Here is a 26,145-nt window from a genome sequence, read left to right as displayed (position 1 = left end):
CCATGTGTTTTACAAACTACACCATAGATACTATGACCAAGTGTACTACTTACACTAGGGATGTAACGATAACCGGTTTTAATGATAACCGTGATAAAATCCTTACGATAACCGTACCGTTTCACATTTTCATTATCATTCAAACCGTGGTACCGTGATTACCGTGGTACCATGATTACAGTGCTTTGAAAAACATGGTAAATACTGTCCATCATCAACCAAAGTTGGCAACCGTCTCCCAGATGCAAAGGTGCAGCCTTGGAGAAATGATTTCAGTGAGTGTGTGTCAATCCTTTTTTGGTCTGAGTTTTCAATATAAAACGTAAAATGATTTCAGTGAGTCTCTCAGTGCCTTTTGAAAATTTTAAGCAATTTTTTACGAATACCGTGATAATACGATAACCATGATAATTTTGGTCACGATAATCATGATGTGAAATTTTCATACTGTTACATCTCTATTACAAACGACATCATAGATACTATGACCAAGTGTTACTTCGAGGTTTTGTTCAGAAAGATGATGCTTTTGAAGCATAAATGCGATTTAATTTAGGTTTCAAACATCATAAAAGTGAAGTCAGCTCTGAACCAGCTGGACGCTGGATGAGTCAGAACCAGGAAGCTGCTGCCTGGATTAATGATGAGCCAACATGTGTGTGTGTGTGTGTGCGTGCGTGTGTGTGTGTGTGTGTGTGTGTGTGTGTGTGTGTGTGTGTGTGTGTGTGTGTGTGTGTGTGTGTGTGTGCGTGTGTGTGTGTCTACTACAGAGCGAATGAGGAAGCAGGGTTATTGACTAACTGAAGTGAGAACAAACAGTTGTTGTTGCAGCAGAGAGACTTCAACACGTTTCTGTCAGCCAGAGTCACACACGGCGTGTGATGGCCGACCCGGGTTTGGAATCCGACCCGTGGTCCGTGGTTTCCTTGTCCCCCCCTCTCAATCCCTCCACCGTTCATGTCTGCCTACTGTCCTATTTTAATAAAGGCAAAAACGCCCAAAGAAAAGATCTTAAGAAAAGGGGGTTCAAAGGTCGCTCATCCCGACTCTTCTCGTCCCTGGCACCGCAATGGTGGAATGAGCTCCCTCCTATGGTCAGGAGGACGGCCGCTTCACTGCCAATCTTTCGGCAAAAACTTAAAACACACCTTTTCAGGCTCCACCTGGCCCCTTCTTGAACTAACATCTTTCTCTCTCTCTCTCTCAAAAAACACACAGAAAAAAACACTTTTACCACTATTCCTTCAGAGGTTGTAGCTGTCATAGACTGTGTTGCATAGTTGATTGCTCTATTGCTGACAGAAATGTGTTGTAAGTCGCTTTGGATAAAAGTGTAATGTAATGTAATGTACGGTAATGTAATGTAATGTAATGGGGGAAAACCCACACTGTGGTTGTTGCAGGACGTGACAGGGGACATGCTGTTATAGAAAGCAGGTTGCACAAATCAAAGAGTAACGTAATAAAGGATATGAGTCAAACATGTCGTCAGACATCGTCAACTCGCTGTGATGTCACTGTGATGTCACTGTGATGTCACTGTGATGGTGTTTCCTCCATATAACATCAATATGGACCTCAAAACATGCAGAAGACGGTCGTCTGACCAGCGACGGTTGCAAGAGGTTGGTCCCCGGGCGCTTCACTGCAGCATGCAGGAGGACCAGCCAGGATGGGTCAAACGCGGAGGACACATTTCATGGTGCCTCCAAAGCACGTGTGTGTGTGTGTGTGTGTGTGTGTGTGTGTGTGTGTGTACATTTGGAGGAGAAAATTCTCCTGAAATGAAGATTGATTGACAGCTGTCATGTCGTGATATGATTGGTTGGGGTAGAAATTTAATAGCAGTATGTGACGTCAGCAAACTGTAGATTACTGTTATCAATGAAATCTTGAAAAATGCACTTTTGATGTGAAAAAGTGTGAAAAAACGAAAGAAATTAGATTTTTGTGAATTTCTTTGCATACATCATTATTAAATAGGCACACCGAATACCCAGGTATGTGAACTAAAAGAAGAAGAAAGTCATTTTTGGGTTCAGCTGGTCTTTGACCACAGACCTTATTTCATGCACTTATTGCATTTCCCCCATAGGAACCAGAAGTGCTACTTCCAGACTCCCCCTGCGGTACGCTACAGGGGACTGTTAAAGGAAGCGTGCACGTTTCATGTTCCTCTCTGGGTGCCATCTTTGTCCTGATGAAAGCTTTCACTCAGATCAGAAGAGCCTGGCAGCCTGAGAGCAAGAGAGCTCCTCTCACTTCCCCTCAGGCCAAGCAAAGCTGTAGTGGAGGGTCAACGCAAGTAAACACCGTTTACCTGCTACCTCTTTAGCTGTAGTGGAGGCTCAACACAAGTAAACACTGTTTACCTGCTACCTCTTTAGCTGTAGTGGAGGCTCAACACAAGTAAACACTGTTTACCTGCTACCTCTTTAGCTGTAGTGGAGGGTCAACGCAAGTAAACACCGTTTACCTGATACCTCTTTGAAATCAGTCAAGTCAAGTCAAGTCAAATTTATTTATACAGCACCTTTCATACACAAAGGCAATTCAAGGTGCTTTACAAAAAAATAATTGAAAAAACAAGCAGCAAAGCAATGCATATATAAAAAACACAGCCGACAGTTTTAGTTAGAATATACACTCAAATTAACAAACATGAAATACAGGTTTATTCTGCCGGGCTGGAGAGAGGCAGTAGTTTAGTAGCAGTTAAAGGCAAGAGTAAACATAAAGGTCTTTAGCTTGGATTTAAAAATAGGCAGAGTAGGGGCAGATCTAATGTGTTCAGGGAGTTTGTTCCAGTTATGAGAGGCATAGTGGGAGAACGCGGCTTCACCATGTTTTGATTTGGTCCTCGGGACAATTAGTAGACCAGTGCCTGAAGATCTCAGGGATCTGGATGGTTCATAGTGTAGAAGCATTTCAGAGATGTAGTGTGGGCCTGACCCGTTGAGCCTGACCCGTTGAGCCTGACCCGTTGAGCCTGACCCGCTGAGCCTGACCCGTAGAGGCAGGCAGTTTACTCACCGATTTTCAGATCAACTGTATCAATCAATGAGGGAAAACAACTAGTTTCAATCAAGGTGGGTAAACTACTCACCGTGGATAGTTTACCCACCTCTGTATTTACCACTACAGCCATACAACTACAAAGCATATCCACCTTATTTTTTAATGCCCCACTGTACAAATAATTGTGGGTACAAGTTCCGGTTTAATGTGACTTATTGTTGCAGATTGCCATTTCCTAAAACGGTATTCTACTTGATTTGAAAAGATGGCCGCCTTGTACCCTGGCTGAATTGAACATAATTTGGCCAATAAGTATGTAACATACCAAATAAAACAAACAGTAATGTCTTTATTTGATGTAGAATGCAGAGGACATGTAACTGTTTCGTTAAACTCGCGTTCCAGGAATATTGTATTTACTGCGCTGCTCTAAAATAACATTAGTGGCACGCGAGTCAGAGAGCCTGTTCGTCCTAGAAGCCACTCGCTTTGCGCCAGAACACAATCGATTTGGGGGTGGAACACGCCAGGATTGGCCAACGCCAACGCCAGTGCCCAGAACTGTCAAATCAAATCATCGACAGAGACGCTATGGCCCGCCTCCCAGTATTTTCAGTGTGCAGAGATAGATAGATAGAACGTTAGAAATATAGCCAGCCACGTTATAAACAACTAACCAACGCTGATGCATGGAATCAGGTCTGGTATGGAAACGCTTTTGCCCGAAATGGTTAAAAGTTATATCAATTTGGTCATTCAGTGGCGTTTTACTGCCATGTAACATAACTAACTAGCAGCTAACATTAGCCACAGTAGGCGATTACACATTGCGCTCTTAAAGGGATATTTATCGATGAGATTTCTGCCAAGCTGGACCTGATTAGTGATTTGCTCCGTTCGCCCAGACGGGTGTCAAGCTGTCAGCAACAAAGCTGGGTGGATCACACCGGAAGAAAAACGCATAGGCATCATGGCTGCTAGAAATAAGGTGGATATATATAGATATAGATAAATAGATATATATGGACGTAGCTACCGTGACGTCACACTTTGGTTTGTGGACCCCCATTTTGAATGTCATAAATTTGGATGAGAAGAGCTGCAGCGCCGCCTGCTATTGGTCCAAGATCAGCGAGCTGCGTGTTCACTGGACAGACGACCTGTCAATCACCCGAAAGCATATCTGCTTTATGGTCTATTTGACTGTAAAGAGGATCATAATGTACTAAATGAACATGATGCTGTATGAAGAAGACTTGAAACTAGAGATTGAGACATAAACTCATTAACAAAGTGTTTACTGACGTCATCAATCAAGTGAGAAGTAGGCTCATTCCCTCATTCAGTTCCATACAATCAGATTTCTTCTGCAGCCAGTGGAGTCGCCCCCTGCAGGCCATCCGAAAGGTTCAAGTTACTTCCACATTGGCTTCACGAACGGAGCTACGTAGTGGACAGGACTAGGGATGTCCGATATTATCGGCCTACCGATATTAGCATAAAAAAAATCGATATCGGAAAATATCGGTATCGGTTTTCATGCCGATATTTTTATTTTTTTATTTTTTTAAATACAGGGGGAGTCTCACTGAGAGCAATGCTCTCTTTTTCAGGAGTGCCCTGTTCACATTCACACACACATTCATACCTGGAAGCTGACCAGTACAACCACAGTCTGATCTGTTGGCCACTGAGCAGCTCCACTGGAGCGGTTGGGGTTAAGGGCCTTGCTCAAGGGCACCTCAGTGGTGGTAATGAGGGAGGGGCAAGCGCTGCCTTTTCACTTTCCCCGCCCAGATTTATCCTGCCGGTCCCGGGGATTGAACCGACGACCTTCTGGTCACAAGCTCGCTTCTCTAACACTTACAACTTTAACACAACATGCATATTATACATGTATATTAAACTCTTCAGCTACATTAAGCTACATTATGTAACTTGTTACGTGAAATTTTGGTGAAAAAAAAGCCCGCTTATATCGGTAGCGGTTGATATCGGTTGATATCGGTATCGGAAATTAAGAGTTGGACATTATCGGATATCGGATATCGGATATCGGTAAAAAAGCCAATATCGAACATCCCTAGACAGGACAATCTCTCGTTAAGCCATCAGCTGAGTACAGGTCCGCAGTTCTCTGGTGGTCGTTGAAAGGCATTCTGGGAAATGTAGTGAACCACTAACTGCACTAGAAGTAGCCAAGGCAGGCTTTCACCTGTCAATGACCTGGCAATTACATTTCTTTCACCTGTCAATCACATTCCTTTCACCTGTCAATCATATTTCTTTCACCTGTCAATCATATTTCTTTCACCTGTCAATCAGCCATAACTAATAAACAACAAGATTTGAATGAATGAATAAAAAAAGATTTGAACGATGGAGATACAAAGGCCATCATGAGAGAAAGGAGAAGTTTCTTCACTTCACAAGTGCAAATGTCGAGGTTGTATCTGGTTGTTCCAGGTGAGTCCAGGTTATTTCCTGTTATATTTCAGGCTCAGCTGTTCTGAAAAGGACTTTGTCTCATAGCAGCAGTCTCCTCGGTCTTATCAGCCTCTTTATGGCTGAGCTGTAAGGCTGCTTTCACTGACAGCAGGTTCTGATGTGTTTCTCTGAGCTCTGCAGAGGCTAACAATTTAGCTAACACTAGCTAGCCAGACTACGTTAATGCAGGAAATGCAAAAGCATAACGACAGAGGTAAAAAGATTATATATATTTACTAGGGATGCACGATATGGATTTTTTCAGCCGATACGAATATCTGCTTCTCCTGCCGATAACCGATACCGATAACCGATAATTATTATAATAAAAATAGATATATAATTTTTTCTTTTAGTTTTTAACCTGTATTTTATGCACACCTGGGGTTAAAAAAGGGTTAGGGTAGATGTATGATGTAGTGAGCATAGCTCTGACCTAACCAAATCTAACTGACATCACTGTGAACACAAAACAAAGAAAACTTCTGATATAATATGATTGTTTTAATTTTTATTTTATTTTATTTTTTTTAAATAAAAAAAAAATAAAAAAAAAAAAAAAAAAAAAACACAAAACAAAGAAAACTTCTGATATAATATGATTGTTTTAATAAAGTTATCACTTAATTATAGTCAATACAAAAATAAAGGCTTTTATAGAACGGAAAGCCAATGACTGCTTAGTCTGCAGATAAAACACAATGACAAAAGGCATGGTAATTTAGACTCTTATTGTCATGTTACTGATCTGTTCAAATTTTGCATTGGTTCCAGTTCTCAGTGAATTGTAGCCTGGGCCCAATGAATGGGGCAGGCACTATAAACCATCTGTGTCATTTCACTTTTTAGTACTCAGAAATGCTGCCACCAGATTAAAGAAAAGACACTATGTGATGTTGACTGACTGATGCTTTTTATGTAGCCTAATGTGCGACTGCGCCTTTGTTTTCATTATTGGCTCTGTTAGATGGCTCTGTCCAGCAGCTAACACTAACTAGCGCGGTTAGCTTAACGTTAGCGAGTGGTTTTTTGGAGTTAAATCTGGATGTTTCATTTCGGGTAAAGGGGTTTCCATTAGTTTCTATAAGTTTACGTCAGCTCTGTGTATTAAGTGCTTTGCGAGGCTGTTTGATCACAAGCCACAGACTGTAAATTTCAGTTTGTCTGCCAAGCGGACGAGCCTGCAGGGTAGGCCGCGCTACGAGCTAATGCTAACAAAACTCGCTAACAAAACTCACTAACAAAAACAACAAACATATCCGCTGCATCATCGCCAGCTTTGGTTTAACGTAATGCCAGCTTAGAGGTTTCCCCTCCTCTCGGAACTTGTGTAGGACATGGATTGCAAATTACAGTAGCTTTCTGATCATTCTGAAACTGAAAAACAGCAACACACTGGCAGCAGCCATGTTTATGTCACAGCTGTGATGTCACGAGTGTGCGACAACGAGTGTGCGACAACAAAAGCTCAGCTTGCGAGGCAAAAAATAAAGCATGATTATTATCGGATAATTTATCGGAAAAAGGCCATTATCGGAATAATAAATAATAACGCAAAATGGCCATATCGGCCGATAATTTATCGGTCTGATAATTATCGTGCATCCCTAATATTTACTTACGCCATTTTGTGAAAACACCACAAGACATGTCACAAGTGAGTGAGTGAGCTTGGAGTGTTCTGAAAATGTCCACTTAAAACATTGTGAATTTCACATGAAGGGGCTGTTTAAAATGGACTCATGCCATTACATTACATTACATTACGTCATTTGGCAGAAGCTTTTATCCAAAGCGACTTACAATAACACATTTTTTGTCAGCAATAGAGCAATCAACTATGGAGCACAGTCTATGACAACTACAACTTCTGAAGGAACAGTGGTACAAGTTTAGGTTAGTTTTTTTTTTTTTTTTTTTAATAAAGAAAGAGAGAGAACAAAGTTAGATCAAGAAGGGCCCAGATGGAGCCTGAAAAGGTGAGTCTTTAGTCTTTTCCGAAAGATCGGCAGTGATTCAGCCGTCCTGACCGAAGGTGGAAGCTCGTTCCACCATTGGGGTGCCAGGGACGAGAAGAGTCGAGATCGGGATGAGCGACTTTTGAGCCCCCGTAGCGAAGGAGGGGCGAGGCGACCTGCACTGGTGGAGGAGCGAAGGGAGCGCTGAGAAGTTTGGAACCTGACCATAGATTGCAGGTACAGGGGAGCTGACTGGTGTACTGCCCTGTAGGCCAGTACCAGTGACTTGAATTTGATGCGGGCCGAGATGGGAAGCCAGTGGAGATCCTGGAAGAGGGGAGTGACGTGAGAGAATTTGGGTTGGTTGAATACCAGACGGGCTGCAGCGTTCTGAATGAGCTGAAGCGGTCGGATGTCGGTGGCAGGTAGGCCGGCCAGGAGCACGTTGCAGTAGTCCAGGCGGGAGGAGACAAGAGACTGGACCAGGAGTTGAGTCGCTTCTCTTGTGAGAAAGGGACGGATTCTGCGGATGTTGTTGTAGAGAGAGAACCTACAGGAGCGTGCTGTAGCAGCTATGTTGGCTGAGCAAGACAGCTGGTTGTCAAGGATCACCCCAAGGTTCTTAGCTGTTTGGGAGGGCAGTACAGTGGTGTTGTCAATGGAGATGGAGAGATCTGCGAGAGGGCAGTCTTTTCCTGGGAGGAAGAGTAGCTCTGTCTTACCAAGGTTGAGCTTGAGGTCGTGGGCAGACATCCAGTCGCCAATGTCTTTGAGGCATGCAGAGATGCGAGCCTCGATTTGAGTGTCGGAGGGGGGGAAGGAAAGGAAAAGCTGGGTGTCATCAGCATAGCAGTGATGCCATATTCACGGTAAACACGAGCTCACTTGAAGGGCACATTAGTCTGTCCAGGCTTGACCTTTGAACTCTAATGCCACCAAATAACACACAAGCCACATACAAGCTTCGGACACCTCACTCTTCTCCCCCTTTGGGAAGCACGGACGCATTGCACAGCACTGTGGTACAGTATATGGGAGAAACTGTAGGAAATTGTACTAGAAATTGCAATGCATTGTGGGTATTTTACAGTGGACTATATAGTGAATCAAATTAACAGTTGGGAATTCGGACACTAGTAAAAAATGGTGAACACAGTATATAGTCCACTATTTCTGTAATTGGGACCGGTTTCGAACAGCTACTGAGTGTCAGTCCTCGAACAAGAGAACTGACACTACGACCAGAGACAGATCATATTTTTTCCAACCACAGATTTAGCTACTTACTAGGCTACATCAACAAACTTCACATGTAGCTAATGAGCTAATCGCTCCCTGCTAACGAGCTCCTGTTTGCAAAATGAACAAAGTTAATTTTCTCCTGATCTGTCGATCTGAAAAATGTCTTTTTAGTGTCATAATGTTCAGAAGATGTGTGGCTTGTGGAAAATGGGTCTAATATTTACTGTGATGATTATGGGGTGAAAGAATCATAATAGGTCATAATAAGTCAAAAAAAGACTGGAAGTTCAAGTGTCTCTTTATATTGATAAGTACAACCACAGGAAACCACACCAAACACAAAGGATTCTGGGTAGAAGGAGACAGGAGAAAGCCTAGCAGATCAAAATGACAGACAATTCCGTCAGATGAAGTTACAGACTGGAGTCAGTTTGCAGCTCATTTGCATAGCCTACATGTAGTTTACAGCCTGAAACCACAGACATCTGTGTGTGTGTGTGTGTGTGTGTGTGTGTGTGTGTGTGTGTGTGTGTGTGTGTGTGTGTGTGTGTGTGTGTGTGTGTGTGTGTGTGTGTGTGTGTGTGCCTGCGTGTGTGTGTGTCCGCTCTTTCCCTGTAGATTATTAACACCTCTAGGGTTTGTTATAGGAGCCTTTTCCGGCTCTCTCTCTCTCTCTCTCTCTCTCTCTCCCCCTGAATATACACATACATATAGCAAGCAAACAAACAAATTAATAAAGACCGATAGATTGATCGATCAGTTGATCGATTGGCCAATGATCAATGGATAAATACAGAGATACATGTAATCACATACAAACATGACAAACAACAGCAATAACATGGTGAGAGCTTGAGTACAACCAATACACTTCATCAGGGCAGCTGTGGCTGAGGAGGTCAAGCGGGTTGTCCACTAATCGTTTTGGATAAAAGAGGTCGCTGGTTCGATCCCCGGCTCCTCAAAGTGTCCTTGGACAATCCAATGAACACCAAATTCCTCCCGATAGCTGTGCTATCCGTTCGTTGCTATCCCTACCCCGAACCCAATACCTAACCCTAAACCTAAACCTAACCCTAAACCTAAACCTAAACCTAACCCACACCCTAACCCTTTGTTGTTCTTTGTCAGCTGTTTTTTCCCCAATAAAAGTAGCTTTTTCAACTTGCTTTTGTGCGGAAGTAGCATAGTACTTTTTATCTGCCACTGAGGGGCGCTAGTCTAGCAGACGTGATACATGGTCGTATTGCACTGCTACGTGATATATGGTTGTATAAGTTGGAGGACATGTTGCCCCCATCATACTAACAGACTTTATATTATTTTGCACCACTGCACTTGCATGAAGTCAAATTCTTCATTTGTAATTTAATGACTGTACTTACTGTGGCTATGAAAGATCATCTTTAATCCTAACTGACTCATCAAACACAAAGCACCTCCTAAGGCATCTATCTACTACACACATCTGTGTGTCATCTGCATATCTGGAGAACCGTTTTGTCCGATCGACTTCACACTTGGCTGGTGTGTTGCTGGTGACCAGAGGAAATGCAGTGTCAGATTCAGTGCAGTGTGAACACTTTCAATATAAACTGTGACTAAACAAGCTGCAGACAGACCTCTATGCTCTGCATGGGCAGGTTAAGACCCTACATCTTACCTGTAGTCAGACCTCTATGCTCTGCATGGCAGGTTAAGACCCTACATCTTACCTGTAGTCAGACCTCTATGCTCTGCATGGCAGGTTAAGACCCTACATCTTACCTGTAGTCAGACCTCTATGCTCTGCATGGCAGGTTAAGACCCTACATCTTACCTGTAGTCAGACCTCTATGCTCTGCATGGCAGGTTAAGACCCTACATCTTACCTGTAGTCAGACCTCTATGCTCTGCATGGCAGGTTAAGACCCTACATCTTACCTGTAGTCAGACCTCTATGCTCTGCATGGCAGGTTAAGACCCTACATCTTACCTGCAGACAGACCTCTGCATGGCAGGTTAAGACCCTACATCTTACCTGCAGACAGACCTCTATGCTCTGCATGGCAGGTTAAGACCCTACATCTTACCTGCAGACAGACCTCTGCATGGCAGGTTAAGACCCTACATCTTACCTGTAGTCAGACCTCTATGCTCTGCATGGCAGGTTAAGACCCTACATCTTACCTGCAGACAGACCTCTATGCTCTGCATGGCAGGTTAAGACCCTACATCTTACCTGTAGTCAGACCTCTATGCTCTGCATGGCAGGTTAAGACCCTACATCTTACCTGCAGACAGACCTCTATGCTCTGCATGGCAGGTTAAGACCCTACATCTTACCTGTAGTCAGACCTCTATGCTCTGCATGGGCAGGTTAAGACCCTACATCTTACCTGTAGTCAGACCTCTATGCTCTGCATGGCAGGTTAAGACCCTACATCTTACCTGCAGACAGACCTCTATGCTCTGCATGGCAGGTTAAGACCCTACATCTTACCTGCAGACAGACCTCTATGCTCTGCATGGCAGGTTAAGACCCTACATCTTACCTGTAGTCAGACCTCTATGCTCTGCATGGCAGGTTAAGACCCTACATCTTACCTGCAGACAGACCTCTATGCTCTGCATGGCAGGTTAAGACCCTACATCTTACCTGTAGTCAGACCTCTATGCTCTGCATGGCAGGTTAAGACCCTACATCTTACCTGTAGTCAGACCTCTATGCTCTGCATGGCAGGTTAAGACCCTACATCTTACCTGTAGTCAGACCTCTATGCTCTGCATGGCAGGTTAAGACCCTACATCTTACCTGCAGACAGACCTCTATGCTCTGCATGGCAGGTTAAGACCCTACATCTTACCTGTAGTCAGACCTCTATGCTCTGCATGGCAGGTTAAGACCCTACATCTTACCTGTAGTCAGACCTCTATGCTCTGCATGGCAGGTTAAGACCCTACATCTTACCTGTAGTCAGACCTCTATGCTCTGCATGGCAGGTTAAGACCCTACATCTTACCTGCAGACAGACCTCTATGCTCTGCATGGCAGGTTAAGACCCTACATCTTACCTGTAGTCAGACCTCTATGCTCTGCATGGCAGGTTAAGACCCTACATCTTACCTGTAGTCAGACCTCTATGCTCTGCATGGCAGGTTAAGACCCTACATCTTACCTGTAGTCAGACCTCTATGCTCTGCATGGCAGGTTAAGACCCTACATCTTACCTGCAGACAGACCTCTATGCTCTGCATGGCAGGTTAAGACCCTACATCTTACCTGTAGTCAGACCTCTATGCTCTGCATGGCAGGTTAAGACCCTACATCTTACCTGTAGTCAGACCTCTATGCTCTGCATGGCAGGTTAAGACCCTACATCTTACCTGTAGTCAGACCTCTATGCTCTGCATGGCAGGTTAAGACCCTACATCTTACCTGTAGTCAGACCTCTATGCTCTGCATGGCAGGTTAAGACCCTACATCTTACCTGTAGTCAGACCTCTATGCTCTGCATGGCAGGTTAAGACCCTACATCTTACATGCAGACAGACCTCTATGCTCTGCATGGCAGGTTAAGACCCTACATCTTACCTGCAGACAGACCTCTATGCTCTGCATGGCAGGTTAAGACCCTACATCTTACCTGCAGACAGACCTCTATGCTCTGCATGGCAGGTTAAGACCCTACATCTTACCTGCAGACAGACCTCTATGCTCTGCATGGCAGGTTAAGACCCTACATCTTACCTGTAGTCAGACCTCTATGCTCTGCATGGCAGGTTAAGACCCTACATCTTACCTGCAGACAGACCTCTATGCTCTGCATGGCAGGTTAAGACCCTACATCTTACATGCAGACAGACCTCTATGCTCTGCATGGCAGGTTAAGACCCTAAATCTTACCTGTAGTCAGACCTCTATGCTCTGCATGGCAGGTTAAGACCCTACATCTTACCTGCAGACAGACCTCTATGCTCTGCATGGCAGGTTAAGACCCTACATCTTACATGCAGACAGACCTCTATGCTCTGCATGGCAGGTTAAGACCCTACATCTTACCTGTAGTCAGACCTCTATGCTCTGCATGGCAGGTTAAGACCCTACATCTTACCTGTAGTCAGACCTCTATGCTCTGCATGGCAGGTTAAGACCCTACATCTTACCTGCAGACAGACGTCTATGCTCTGCATGGCAGGTTAAGACCCTACATCTTACCTGCAGACAGACCTCTATGCTCTGCATGGCAGGTTAAGACCCTACATCTTACATGCAGACAGACCTCTATGCTCTGCATGGCAGGTTAAGACCCTACATCTTACATGCAGACAGACCTCTATGCTCTGCATGGCAGGTTAAGACCCTACATCTTACCTGTAGTCAGACCTCTATGCTCTGCATGGCAGGTTAAGACCCTACATCTTACCTGTAGTCAGACCTCTATGCTCTGCATGGCAGGTTAAGACCCTACATCTTACCTGTAGTCAGACCTCTATGCTCTGCATGGCAGGTTAAGACCCTACATCTTACCTGCAGACAGACGTCTATGCTCTGCATGGCAGGTTAAGACCCTACATCTTACATGCAGACAGACCTCTATGCTCTGCATGGCAGGTTAAGACCCTACATCTTACCTGTAGTCAGACCTCTATGCTCTGCATGGCAGGTTAAGACCCTACATCTTACCTGTAGTCAGACCTCTATGCTCTGCATGGCAGGTTAAGACCCTACATCTTACCTGCAGACAGACCTCTATGCTCTGCATGGCAGGTTAAGACTCTACATCTTACATGCAGTCAGACCTCTATGCTCTGCATGGCAGGTTAAGACCCTACATCTTACCTGTAGACAGACCTCTATGCTCTGCATGGCAGGTTAAGACCCTACATCTTACATGCAGACAGACCTCTATGCTCTGCATGGCAGGTTAAGACCCTACATCTTACCTGCAGACAGACCTCTATGCTCTGCATGGCAGGTTAAGACTCTACATCTTACATGCAGTCAGACCTCTATGCTCTGCATGGCAGGTTAAGACCCTACATCTTACCTGTAGACAGACCTCTATGCTCTGCATGGCAGGTTAAGACCCTACATCTTACATGCAGACAGACCTCTATGCTCTGCATGGCAGGTTAAGACCCTACATCTTACCTGCAGACAGACCTCTATGCTCTGCATGGCAGGTTAAGACTCTACATCTTACATGCAGTCAGACCTCTATGCTCTGCATGGCAGGTTAAGACCCTACATCTTACCTGTAGTCAGACCTCTATGCTCTGCATGGCAGGTTAAGACCCTACATCTGACCTGCAGACAGACCTCTATGCTCTGCATGGCAGGTTAAGACCCTACATCTTATCTGCAGACAGACCTCTATGCTCTGCATGGCAGGTTAAGACCCTACATCTTACATGCAGACAGACCTCTATGCTCTGCATGGCAGGTTAAGACCCTACATCTTACCTGCAGACAGACCTCTGCATGGCAGGTTAAGACCCTACATCTGACCTGCAGACAGACCTCTATGCTCTGCATGGCAGGTTAAGACCCTACATCTTACCTGCAGACAGACCTCTATGCTCTGCATGGCAGGTTAAGGGTGACAGTGCGCTGGATGGTAAATACCCTTAATCAGACTGTACATTCTCAATTTTGGTTTACACAAATCTTCTTCTGGGCCTCTCTGTTTATAAGTTTCAAATAGTCTTGTTTTATACTATATGATCATGTAGTTCTATATACAGTATTGGATTTTGGATTATTGGAGTATATGTACCTGCCTTGCCAAATATTTTTGCAAGCTCCATTGCCCAAGAATAATTATTTGTGAAATAGAAAATGTGTTTGCTAAGTCTGTTATCGGGTACGTTGGTTCATCTATCCCACAGTGGCAACCAGTGTTGGGGTTACTGTAATCACATTACATTTGTCGGTAACAAGTAGTGTAAGAATCCAGTAATCACATTACAGTTACTAATTACTAATCCAGTAATCACATTACAGTTACTAATCCAGTAATCACATTACAGTTACTAATCAAACACGCGTTACATAAATTCCTCAATCTTCAGCAGGAGATTGAATCTGCAGGATTATGATGAAAACATTCAAACGTGCTTTGCTGCATTCGATTGCGCAACACAACAGCTGACTGGAAATACATCTTAAATACATCATACATCATAAATCTTTTTGGTGCTAGCGCGATCCAGGCATTACCAATAGACAACTAGAATGGATGGGCTGGAGTCACTGGAAGCGTGACGATTGCTTTAGGTTTAAGCGCAGATTATGCTCGAGTGAAATCGCCGGCGCCGGCTGCGCCGAGGGGGTCGCCGCAGCTGGCCGTCCTATCGGCGCAGCTCGGCGGAGGGGGTGTGCAGCTCCTCGAAAATGTGACTCCGCGGCGTCAACGCGGACGTGACGTGACCAGCACGAGAGCTGTGATTGGACGTACTTGTTGTGAGGAATGAGGAAATGCAATTTCCTCATTTAACAGGGCTTGTCCCTCATCTAGCAAAGCCTTCTGCAGGCTCACCGGAATGAGTTCTGAAATGGAGGGACAATAAAATGTCCCCCCACCGACATGATTGCAAGTTCTTGGTAAACAACACGATAGCGTCATATGTAATGGACATGAGTGTACCACAAGCCACCTAGTGTTTTGGAGGTGTACCGCAGCCAACGCGCCGAGTTACGTTCGAGTATGCACAGTCTCTCTGTCGCCGCTTGTCGGTGGCAAGGCTCCAAGTCGAGGCTGCGCAGAACCCTGTCAGCGCCTTTAGGCATGAGGAGTGACGATTCATGGTTCGTCTGTCTATCTGTCTGTCACTATTTTGGGAGCCCGCAGAGCGGGCGATTTCCATAACTGCCGCCATGGCGCATCATCTCCAGTCTCCACCGCTAAAATAAGACACAAGCTATGTACAAGAGATAAAACTGTGTACATGTTTTATAAGTAACGTAAGGCAATAAACTGATTAACAGAATACAGTTCTAATATTATATAGCCGCTATACTAACTACCAAGACTCACTTCTCAGAAACACTTTCCTCTAGACCACTTTACAGGTTGTCTCTCACACACACACACACACACACACACACACACACACACACACACACACACACACACACACACACACACACACACACACACACACACACAGACAGACAGACAGACAGACAGACAGACAGACAGACAGACAGACAGACACACACACACACACACACACACACACACACACACACACACACACACACACACACACACACACACACTTACATTGTAGTCTCGCTCGGGGCTGGAGGGGTCCTGCAGTCTGAGCAGCAGATCGGGCAGGAGCTCCATCCTCCACACTGAGCTGACAGAGAGACCTGACTCTACTGTACCACTCTCTCTCTCTCTCTCTCTCTCTCTCTGCTATACTTCTCTCTCTCTCTGCTCTACACTTCTCTCTCTGCTCTCTCTCTACCACTCTCTCTCTCTCTCTCTCTCTCTCTGCTATACTTCTCTCTCTCTCTCTACCTCTCTCTCTCTCTCTGCTCTACACTTCTCTCTCTGCTCTCTCTCTACCACTCTCTCTCTCTCTCTCTCTCTCTGCTATACTTCTCTCTCTCTCTCTCTACCTCTCTCTCTCTCTCTGCTCTACACTTCTCTCTCTGCTCTCTCTCTACCACTCTCTCTCTCTCTCTCTCTCTCTCTCTCTGCTCTACACTTCTCTCTCTGCTCTCTCTCTACCACTCTCTATCTCTCTCTCTCTCTCTGCTATACACTTCTCTCTCTGCTCTCTCTCTACCACTCTCTCTCTCTCTGCTCTACACTTCTCTCTCTCTGCTCTCTCTCTACCACTCTGCTCTGTCTCTACCTCTCTCTGCTCTCTCTCTCTCTCTCTGCTACACTTCTCTCTCTGCTCTCTCTCTACCTCTCTCTCTCTCTCTCTCTGCTATACTTCTCTCTCTGCTCTCTCTCTGCTATACTTCTCTCTCTGCTCTCTCTCTCTGCTCTCTCTCTCTCTCTCTCTCTGTTCTGTCTCTACTGTTGGGTCAGTTTGTTTCCGCCTCATAAACAAACAGCAAGAAATCCCATAGAGAGAGAGAGAGAGAGAGAGAGAGAGAGAGGGAGGGAGGAGGGGGACTCAGTGTTTATAAGGGATTTTCTACTCTGTGCTAAACTGCATATTTTACAATATTATACATAATAATAAATATTTATGTCCACAATGTTTTATTATACATTGATAATGTTGTCTGAAGTGTTGTAATGTTGTAAATTCTCCTCCTTCCCTCCCTCTGGTCTCTCTAGCTGTAATCAGAGAGGTGGAAAAAGAGTGAAGTCTCACTCGGCCACCATTTCTGATACCATAAACGCCAGCAGAGTCTGCTGTCATTCAGTGTGCTGGTGCTGAGGGTTTCAGATGATTCATACGATTTAGATTCCTAATGATCTTCTTCGTGGTGTTTTACAGATTTAAATGAAATGCAGGTGAATTGAAAAAAAAATGAATGGCTAAAATGTCAGTGATTTCCATTGATGTAGGCCAGGGCTATTCAACTATATATTGTTCAGGGGGCCACATTGTCAGAAAGATAAGGGCCTAGGGGCCGGACATTTCCCTGAGCTTTGATTATCATCAGCGCCACCACATCTTCATTTGTATTTTATTTTTTACGACATTGCAAAAGTCGCCTAATCATAGCCTGATGATGTTTGCAATTCATTTTTAAAAATCTTTTCAGTAACAGAAATTTAAAAATACACATCAAAATCAATCCATAGATTAAAAACGGAAACAGGACTTGATTTGTATCTGCTGCTGAAGCTTCTGTGTCATCTCCAATGGGAGAAGTGAACATGAGCACAGATTATGACCGATTCTTTCACCTCATCGACACCAGAGTAGATTTCGCCCCCCTTTTTTTTCACACAAGCCACATAACATCCAAACACTCTCTGGCACTAAAATGTTCAGACAAATTAAATGAACTTTGTTCGAGACCTGCATGTCTCTGTCACAGCAACACACTCTCACAAGATCTGCCAGTACATTTCATCAACTACTGTATCATACAGTATATCACCAGCAGTGTTGATGTGCAGAAAGACATTTCATGCAATAAAAAAATAACTGTGCCAAAACTAGGCCTTTATTGAATGTGTGCTTCTGCTTTCTTCTAAAAGATTTTCTAGAAGAAAACAGAAGGACACATTCAATAAAGGCCTAGTTTTGGCAAAAAAAATCCAGATTAACAACCTTAATCCGAAATATGTAGGCTAGGCCTAGCCTATATTTCAGATTAAGGTTGTTTATTTCCAAACAAACATCAAACGTAGTCGTTATAGCTAATGTAGGCTACCCAATGTTAAAGTTTTAAGCTGATGTCAATTTAGCCGTCTCGCTAGCCAGCTTTCCGTCACGGAAAGGAAGAGAGGCTGGCTAGCGAGACTAATTAAGCCTTGATGTAGGGCCTCTGCCTGTTTTTCATTTTGAGGCTAGGTATAGCACTGCGGGCGTATAGCACTGCGGGCGTATAGCGCTGGGCGTAGCGCTGGATGTAGCACTGCGGGCGTAGCGCTGAGAGCGTAGCGCTGAGCGTAGCGCTGCGGGCTCCATTCACAAAGGCCCTATTTTTCCATTATGTAGCAATCACAATAAAACAGGAGTGCTACTTGCCTTAAACCCAAGTTAAACCCAAGCTTGTTGTCCGTCGAGTTGGGCTGTTCACGTTCTTAAATATTGTGTAGTTTCCAATTCTTTGAGCCATTGTTGTCATGCCAGAGCCTGTCATTTCTGTTCTTCTGGATGTGTAATTTCCACCCATGGACACAACAGAAATGGCGCTGTTTCCCCGCTGTGAAGCAGAACAACAATGACCATAACAGAGATGGCGCTGTTTCCCCGCTGTGAAGCAGAACAACAATGACCATAACAGAGATGGCGCTGTTTCCCCGCTGTGAAGCAAAACAACAATGACCATAACAGAGATGGCGCTGTTTCCCCGCTGTGAAGCAGAACAACAATGGTCATTTTCAATGGAAAAGACAGGCAGAAGTTGGAAAATACAGGCTCTGGCATGATTACAACAGCTCTGCATTGGAAACCTACGCAATATTTACCAAAGCAAATTGGAAGGGGACTTTGACACAACCCCCATTTGATGGCAACAATAAAGTAGTAGAGAGCTTTGAAATACAAAGATAGGCTATGATGGTGTCCAATGTTGGGCAAGTTACTTTCAAAATGTAATATACTACATAGTACTAGTTACTTTCATTTGAAAGTAATACGTTACTTTACAATATTACTGTCTGTGTAGAGTAACTCGTTACTTTACTTTTGCATTACTTTCACCAAAACAACAGCAGCAGCAAAATGACATCGCTGCCCCGGAACCATCCCGAAAAATAATTTCAACCGCCTTGAAGTCAGTGTAAACAATCCAAAATTCTGACAACAGTCAGTAAGACAATCATGTAAAAACAGTCAATGAAGAAAAAGAACACAGAGAGGCAATCAAATTAAAACTGTAGAACGAAGTCAGGGAAAACATCAGACATTAAAAGCTGCTCGATAAAAATGCGTCTTAAGAAGTGAAATAAAACAGGGAACTGATGTCACAAGTCTAATCTCCTCTGGCAGGGCATTCCAGAGTCGGGGGGCCCCTTACAGAGAAGGCCCTGTCCCCTTTGGTTTTTAGCCTCTAGTTCCAGGAATTTTTAACATTGCCCTGCCAGTGGATCTAAGACTGCGTCCCGGTTCATAGGGGGTTAAGAGGGCCGAGATGTAGGGAGGGGCCAACTCATGCCTGGCTTTAAAAGTAATTAAAATAATTTTAAAATCAATCCTAAAATGAACAGGCAGCCAGTGCAGGGATGCTAAAACCGGGGTGAGGTTGCCCTCAAAGGGCTGGTTGTAAATGTAACATGATATAAATCTATCTAACCTATTTGTTCTCATATTTGCGGAGTTGCGTCTGATTAAATTATGATTGGTTTTTAGTAATAACAATAATTAATAACTTGCTCTGAAAGCAGAATTATAGGAAAAATAATGGCAAACAGACAACTATTAGAATTGTATTGTGCAAATTGTGTTCTTTGCTCTCGCGGGCCATGAGGTGCCGGGCGGGATTTGGTCCCTGGGCCTTGAGTTTGACACGTGTAGTAGTTTTTGTTAACATCTTTATTGCAGCAGGTATTATACAATAATGACAGTATGTTCACAAAGCATTTTGTATACAACTTCAACACCCAAAATAATAACAAAAACACGCCAGGGTGGAGAAATTGAAATTGATAAAATATGCCCAATTATAAAAAAGTATATCTAATTATTGTAGTAACCTAAACGACTTCATAATTGTAAAATAAGCCAACAGAAATGATTCTGTTTTCGATTGGGGTGTTTTGAGAGGGGGGTCGGTCTTTTGTGGGACCATTACATGACCTCACAACTTGGTTTTCACTTTGAGAAGCATGTCGAAGAAGCTGTCTGAAAGAGTCAAGCCATCAAGAAACAAAAAAATAGTGATCCTAACCGCTAAATTAAAATTAAAATGGAAAACATTTAATTTGGAAGAATATAACATGGATTTCATATGGCCCTATGGTTGACTGTGGTGTAGCAAGGTGCAAAGTAAAGGAGCAAGCAAAGTGTCTTCACTGTGAGGAAATCATGATATGACTTTCAGTGGAGGTGGGGGTAGCAGATAAATTAAGATAGGAAGGATGGCTGTACAAAAGGAACCAGAGCAGGAAAAGGAATGAGCTATTATTGTGAATCAAACTATCTGCATGGACAAGAAGGGATTCCTGCCATTCATTGCCATGGTTATTGTGCTATGGACATCGAGGGAGACAGAGACAATTAAAATGGTGCAGGATGAATGTGCAGGATGCTGCCAAGAGATTGTATTTAATTTAAATTTGTATTGATGCTGTCAAGAGACTCTTGGATCTGATGGATGTAAGTTAACTGGTGATGATTGGAACACTTTCCACTGTAAATAGTTTGCACTGTGAAAATGCTAAAATCCACTAGGTAGCGGTAATGTAACTTTATGGATGCCAACCGCCATACATCTCCAAAGAAGAAGAAGAAGAATGATGATACCAATTTGGTTCTCGGAAACAGAGTCAGAGTGAGATGTCTGTCTCTCCTCTTGCTCTCTGTCTGCCCCTCTCTCTCCTCTCCCTCTGACAACACACAACAGTCAGTCTCCTCCGCTAGCTTAGCTTAGCCTGCTAGCTAGCTGCAGCAGGTCAACATGGCCATGTCGCAGGCGCTGTCCGAGGAGGAGTTCCATCGGATGCAGGTAGGACAAGAAACGATGGCGGCTGTTGTTTCAGGCTGGCTGTCAGTTAGCTGTCAGTGCTGCATCACGCCTGTCAACAGACACCAGCTCCCATCACAGCTAACGTTAGCTTCACTGTTAGCTCGCATGCTAATGTTGTTGCAGAGCACAGCAGGCTAATGGACTGTGTGTGCTTGTGTGCGTGTGTGCCTGTGTGCGTGCGTGCGTGCGTGTGTGTGGGTGTGTGGGAGTTGACGCTCAGTCAGCTGGGATCAGTCAGTGAAATAAACAGTGAAGATGCGTTTCCATTGACAGCTGCTATGAACTAGCTTGCTGTCAGCTGTTAGCTAGCTGCAGCCTGCCCGAAGGAGGAAACGAGCAAGAGAGGCTGCTTCTGTTAGCTTCTCTCCTGCTGTTTCTGTTAGCTTCTATTTCTGCTAGCTAGCATGCTAGCATCTACTAGCGCTTGTCCTAATGAGTGTCACGGGGTCTGAGTCACTCGGGACAACACAGTTGTGTGGTCTGTCTGTAACAGGCTGTTAGAGCAGCGGTACGTCAACACAACCAGGCACCAGCCTGCTTCTCCAGGGCTACTAAATGCAGTTGTAGGTCTGGAAAACTGTTACAAATGAATTGTATAGAATAGTATAGTATAGAATAGTTTAGGAATTTGGAAAAAATGTCTGGAAAAGTCTCGAAAATGTTGTGGTTCAGGCCTGATACACACAATTCTAGTTTTGATGTTGTTTTGAGCCGTTTTGACTGAGGCCCCAGTTTGTGTTGATGTGATTATGAATGTGAATGTTCAGGTAGAGCGATGCTCTGATGATGACCTAGCCCCATAACGTGACGCTGCTTTACTGTACTCCGAGATATTCTCGTACAGCAGTCATCATCACACAGTGTTCAAATCCTCAATAGGTGGAAAACGCTGTTAAAAAAGTCTTTGCACAGCCTGCGCCGTATTGAGGACAGGAGAAGTGCCGACAGGAACCTTGGGAGTTTGAGTATTACATGACATGTTTTGCTTCCCAGGTGCGCTGGATTTGCGTTGATCACTGACAGCCGCCGTCTCCGTGTGACTGCATGTGTTGTTTTATTTTACTTTTATCCTGTGTTTACTTGATCCTTTTTCTGCTGAAAAACTGCTGCCATGCTCCATGTTTGTTTTAATTTGTTCATGTTTTGTTTTTTCATGTATTCGCTATGCTTTTTATATCTGCTGCACACAAATTGCCCTTCGGGGACAAATAATAAACTTGAATCTTGAATCTTGAATCTTGTTTGCTCGCTGCATGCAATCGGTGCACCAAGATAGTGAGATCAAACATACCCTGCTGTAAATTCAGCCCAGGCTGTGGAGAGACTGCTTCTAAATGGTTGTTTCACGCAAGCAGTATCATTTTAACAGCACCGGTGTTCCGGCTAAATTACTGGCTTCACTAGGCGGACGATCATATCTTCGGATCTGCAATCGGAAGCATTATAACCACGCCTTTTAAGCGTAAAATTATGCACAACCTGCTCATTGGAGAAGTGCAGTAAATGAATCACAAGCTTCCCTTTTAAGCTCCAATTCCACGGAGCGATCCAGTCCGGTCAGAAAAGCCAACCAAAGCGCTCTGAGCCCCCCCCCTCCCTTTCATCCCTGTCTGTCTCCATATATATTATTCCATATTATTATGCTATTATGCAATCTCACTGCAGTTTAAATACTGCAAGCAACCCTAAAAATATAGCCTATCCCTATGTGGCCTATGTCATGATGAGATTAGATTGGTGACAGTTTGTCCAGATTAGAATGATATCGTTTTCTCTCGCTACCTTTTCTTCTCCAGTGCTGCAGATGATGCACATAAATATAGCCTACATTATGTAAAGTCATTGCATAAATGTGTTTTTATTGTAAATGTGAAGTAAGAAGTCTTATTGGACGGACATCACAGTAGGACATCACAGTAGAACCGTGTTACGGCTGTCACTCATCTAAATCACGTTAAATCTGCGAGGGATATATATACAACCATAGGGTTGTGTTTGGATTTCTGTTTTATTTTGGCCAATATTGAAATGTTCGAGAATTGCATGTTGTGTGAACATAAACATTATTTCTATCTACCACTTTAGGCAATTTGGGCTGATTTGGTTGATATTTATTGTCGAAATGTATTAGCCTCAATGCATGCTGGGAGATTTCACATGTGGCTAAACAGCCTCTGAATGACGGGCTCAAAACTAGATATAACAACTTTTTTTCCATCGGTCTTTGTGCCTGTCGAGAGAGAGAGAGAGAGAGAGAGAGAGAGAGAGAGAGAGAGAGAGAGAGAGAGAGAGAGAGAGAGAGAGAGAGAGAGAGAGAGAGAGAGAGAGAGAGGGAGAGGGAGAGGGAGAGGGAGAGGGAGAGGGAGAGGGAGAGGGAGAGGGAGAGAGAGCGAGATGCGCGAGAGAGGGAGAGGGAGAGAGTGTGAGATCGGCAGAGGAGAGCTGTGCGTAAATACGCACAGTAATATCCGGCGCACATACACACATACAGTACACACACATACAACTAAGATTTAGAAACTTTGAAAGATCGTTGGTAATCAGTCATATGTAATAATTACATAGATTGTTACTAATTTTCAAAGTTGTTTTGTGTGTACGTAAATGTCTTATGAAAGCATGGATACTCGACTCGTCCCCAGAATATTGTCACATTATCGATATTGAGATATTCCAGGTATTCACCCTAAAATATTGTGATATTGATATTGTCAGTCAATATCGCCCGCCTTAATGAGTAAAGTAAAGTGAATAAAGTAATTGTGTGTGTGTGTGTGTGTGTGTGTGTGTGCGTGCACGTGCACGTGCATGCGCGCGTGTGTGTGCGTGTGTGTTTGTGTGCGTGTGTGTTTGCAGGCTCAGCTGTTGGAGCTGCGAACCCAAAACTACCAGCTGTCTGACGAGCTCCGGAAGAACTCTGCTGGTAAGACATCTTCATTCATCTTTAAATCTTCATTCATAAGAGTTGAGATTATTCTCTCTGCCCGCAGAGCTGGGCCAGGCACACACGGCTGCAGATATCATATTGTTGATATTGTTTTAGATGTGTTATATTGTATACTGTATTGTTTGTGTGTGTGTTTCAGAACTGAATGGCGTCCGTCAGAAGAATGTGGTTCTGGAGAGAGATTTTGTCAAAGCACAAAAGGTAAAATACAAATGTATATATTTTCTATCCATTTTCTATTTTAAATACAAAGGAAGGTGTTTACGTTGCAAAAACCCCGGAGCCTGTGGACCTTGAGAATGTGTAGAATACAATGCCAGAACAACTTTAGTAGAGCCCGACCGATATATCGGTCCACCGCTATTATCGGCCGATATTGGCCGATAACCGATATATCGGTATCGGCCGACATGTTTGGCGATATTGCTGATCTTTTTGTATTTTGTATTTTTAGTTATAGACAGCATGTGGTGTATATTTGATCTTTTCTCTTAACTCAAGTTATATTTTATATTTGTTCTATTTGTGTTTTTCTATTTCTAGTTATTTATAATTATTAAATTCCCAGTGAAGTTTACTGTTCCATTGCATTGATGTAATTTTGGACAACAAAGTTTATGGATAAGCTGTAAAATATCCTGCCCACATTATATATCTCAAGTCATGTCAAGTCATATCTTTGTCAAGTGTTTGATATTTGAGGGATCATTGCAAGAAAATTGTGTAATATAATGTGTATATAAGAATATCGGCAGATGGATCGATATCGGATTTCTTTTTACTCCCTAATATCGGTATCGGCATCGGCCTCAAAAATCCAGTATCGGTCGGCCTCTAAACTCGAGTTAGATGGTTTTGCAACAAGTGAATGACAGGAAGGGTTGCAGAAGTCAAGCTGCACAGATTCATCACTTTGTGATGCAACACATCATATTTGTAAAGATGCAGCGAGCAACGGGAAAGGTTGAGATCCCTGAGTTGTGGTTATGCTGGAGAACAAACTCAAGTAAAAGAGGACTATATATAAGTGACTGTTTACATGCACAACATATTCTGGATTTTGCCCTTATTCTGAAAAAGACTACAGTATTCCTACTAATCTGTTTACGTGGCTGATGAAAATGAATATTTTACTAATATTCCCAGTTACATGCAGGCATGCATACTCTACTACAACAACCTGATATCCAAGTCTTTCATCACGATTCAAAGTAGGTGTGTGAAATGTAGGCTTCTCTTTTGGGGCATGCCTCTGTGTTTACAACACACATACTGTAGCTGATATATCGGGATATCCCAAAATTGGGAATATTGTCAAATTTGGAATAGTGGAACATTAAGTGTGCATGTAATGTAAACATACTCAATGTTGCATTGCAAGTTTGTAGCTGTCGTATTTATCGCCGATCGGTTTCTCTCCTGATCTGATCAATACGTGATCTGAGGTTCAGGTTCGATACAGCCAGCATATCATGTGATCAATAACAGTTGGGTGACCACAAAGTGTGACTGTGCAGAATTCTGTACTATTTCTGAGACTCAAATCTTTCCAGCGATGCCATTGGCTGCTAGAATGTAAACAGTCATTTAAAAATGATTCATTAGAGGCGTCGGGGTAGTGTAGCGGTAGATTCCCTGCCTACCAGCACGAGGGTGGCAGGTGTTACTGTACCTCCGGCTTGGCTACCTGTCTGCTAGGGGTGGCGGAAAAAATCGATTCACTTAAGTATCGCGATTGTTAATGTCACGATTTTTTTAATCGATCTTTTATTCCAGAATCGATAATTGCATTTTTTCTGTTTATGTATGAAATGTTACCACTTTCATCCAGCACATTAGAGCGCTTCCCTCTGCTCCGTGGCTCATACAGCCAATCATGTACCTTGTTAGTACAAGTGACACGGAAACAGCCAATCATTTAACAGACAAACTCCGAGTGCACCCGCCCCCATTCACACACAACTAATCATATCCCTTGATCCAGAGCCGAGAGTCCCGACATTTCCTGGATGCAGCACTGTCGAGTTGCAGCAAAATAGACAGTTTGTGTTGTACTCTGAAAGGGTTTTTCTCCCCTTGAATTAAAATTGTACATTATCAGCTTTATTTTAGCATGCAAAAGTAGTGCGAGACCCATTCCTGGCTAATGATCGTGTCTCGCATTTTAGTCCTCC

General features: G+C 43.6%; 2 protein-coding genes across 2 annotated transcripts in view; one reads left to right on the top strand and one right to left on the bottom strand.

Moving 5' to 3' along the window:
* Positions 1 to 16,093, bottom strand: part of ptpn18 (protein tyrosine phosphatase non-receptor type 18) — a 56,076-nt gene extending 39,983 nt beyond the window's left edge. Inside the window, exon 1 of the mRNA XM_083657106.1 lies at positions 15,974 to 16,093. Within this exon, the coding sequence (XP_083513232.1) occupies positions 15,974 to 16,039 (66 nt within the window). The 5' untranslated portion in view covers positions 16,040 to 16,093. The remainder of the gene's footprint in view (positions 1 to 15,973) is intronic.
* A 4,802-nt stretch (positions 16,094 to 20,895) lies between these two features.
* The window catches only part of gripap1 (GRIP1 associated protein 1), an 87,210-nt gene continuing 81,960 nt past the window's right edge, over positions 20,896 to 26,145 (top strand). Inside the window, exons 1-3 of the mRNA XM_083657020.1 lie at positions 20,896 to 21,003; positions 23,881 to 23,947; positions 24,111 to 24,172. Of these exons, the coding sequence (XP_083513146.1) occupies positions 20,956 to 21,003; positions 23,881 to 23,947; positions 24,111 to 24,172 (177 nt within the window). The 5' untranslated portion in view covers positions 20,896 to 20,955. The remainder of the gene's footprint in view (positions 21,004 to 23,880; positions 23,948 to 24,110; positions 24,173 to 26,145) is intronic.

This window comes from Poromitra crassiceps (assembly GCF_964638095.1).
Source record: "Poromitra crassiceps genome assembly, chromosome: 20".
NCBI lineage: Eukaryota > Metazoa > Chordata > Actinopteri > Beryciformes > Melamphaidae > Poromitra > Poromitra crassiceps.
This window is presented reverse-complemented; position numbering and strand designations above follow the sequence as displayed.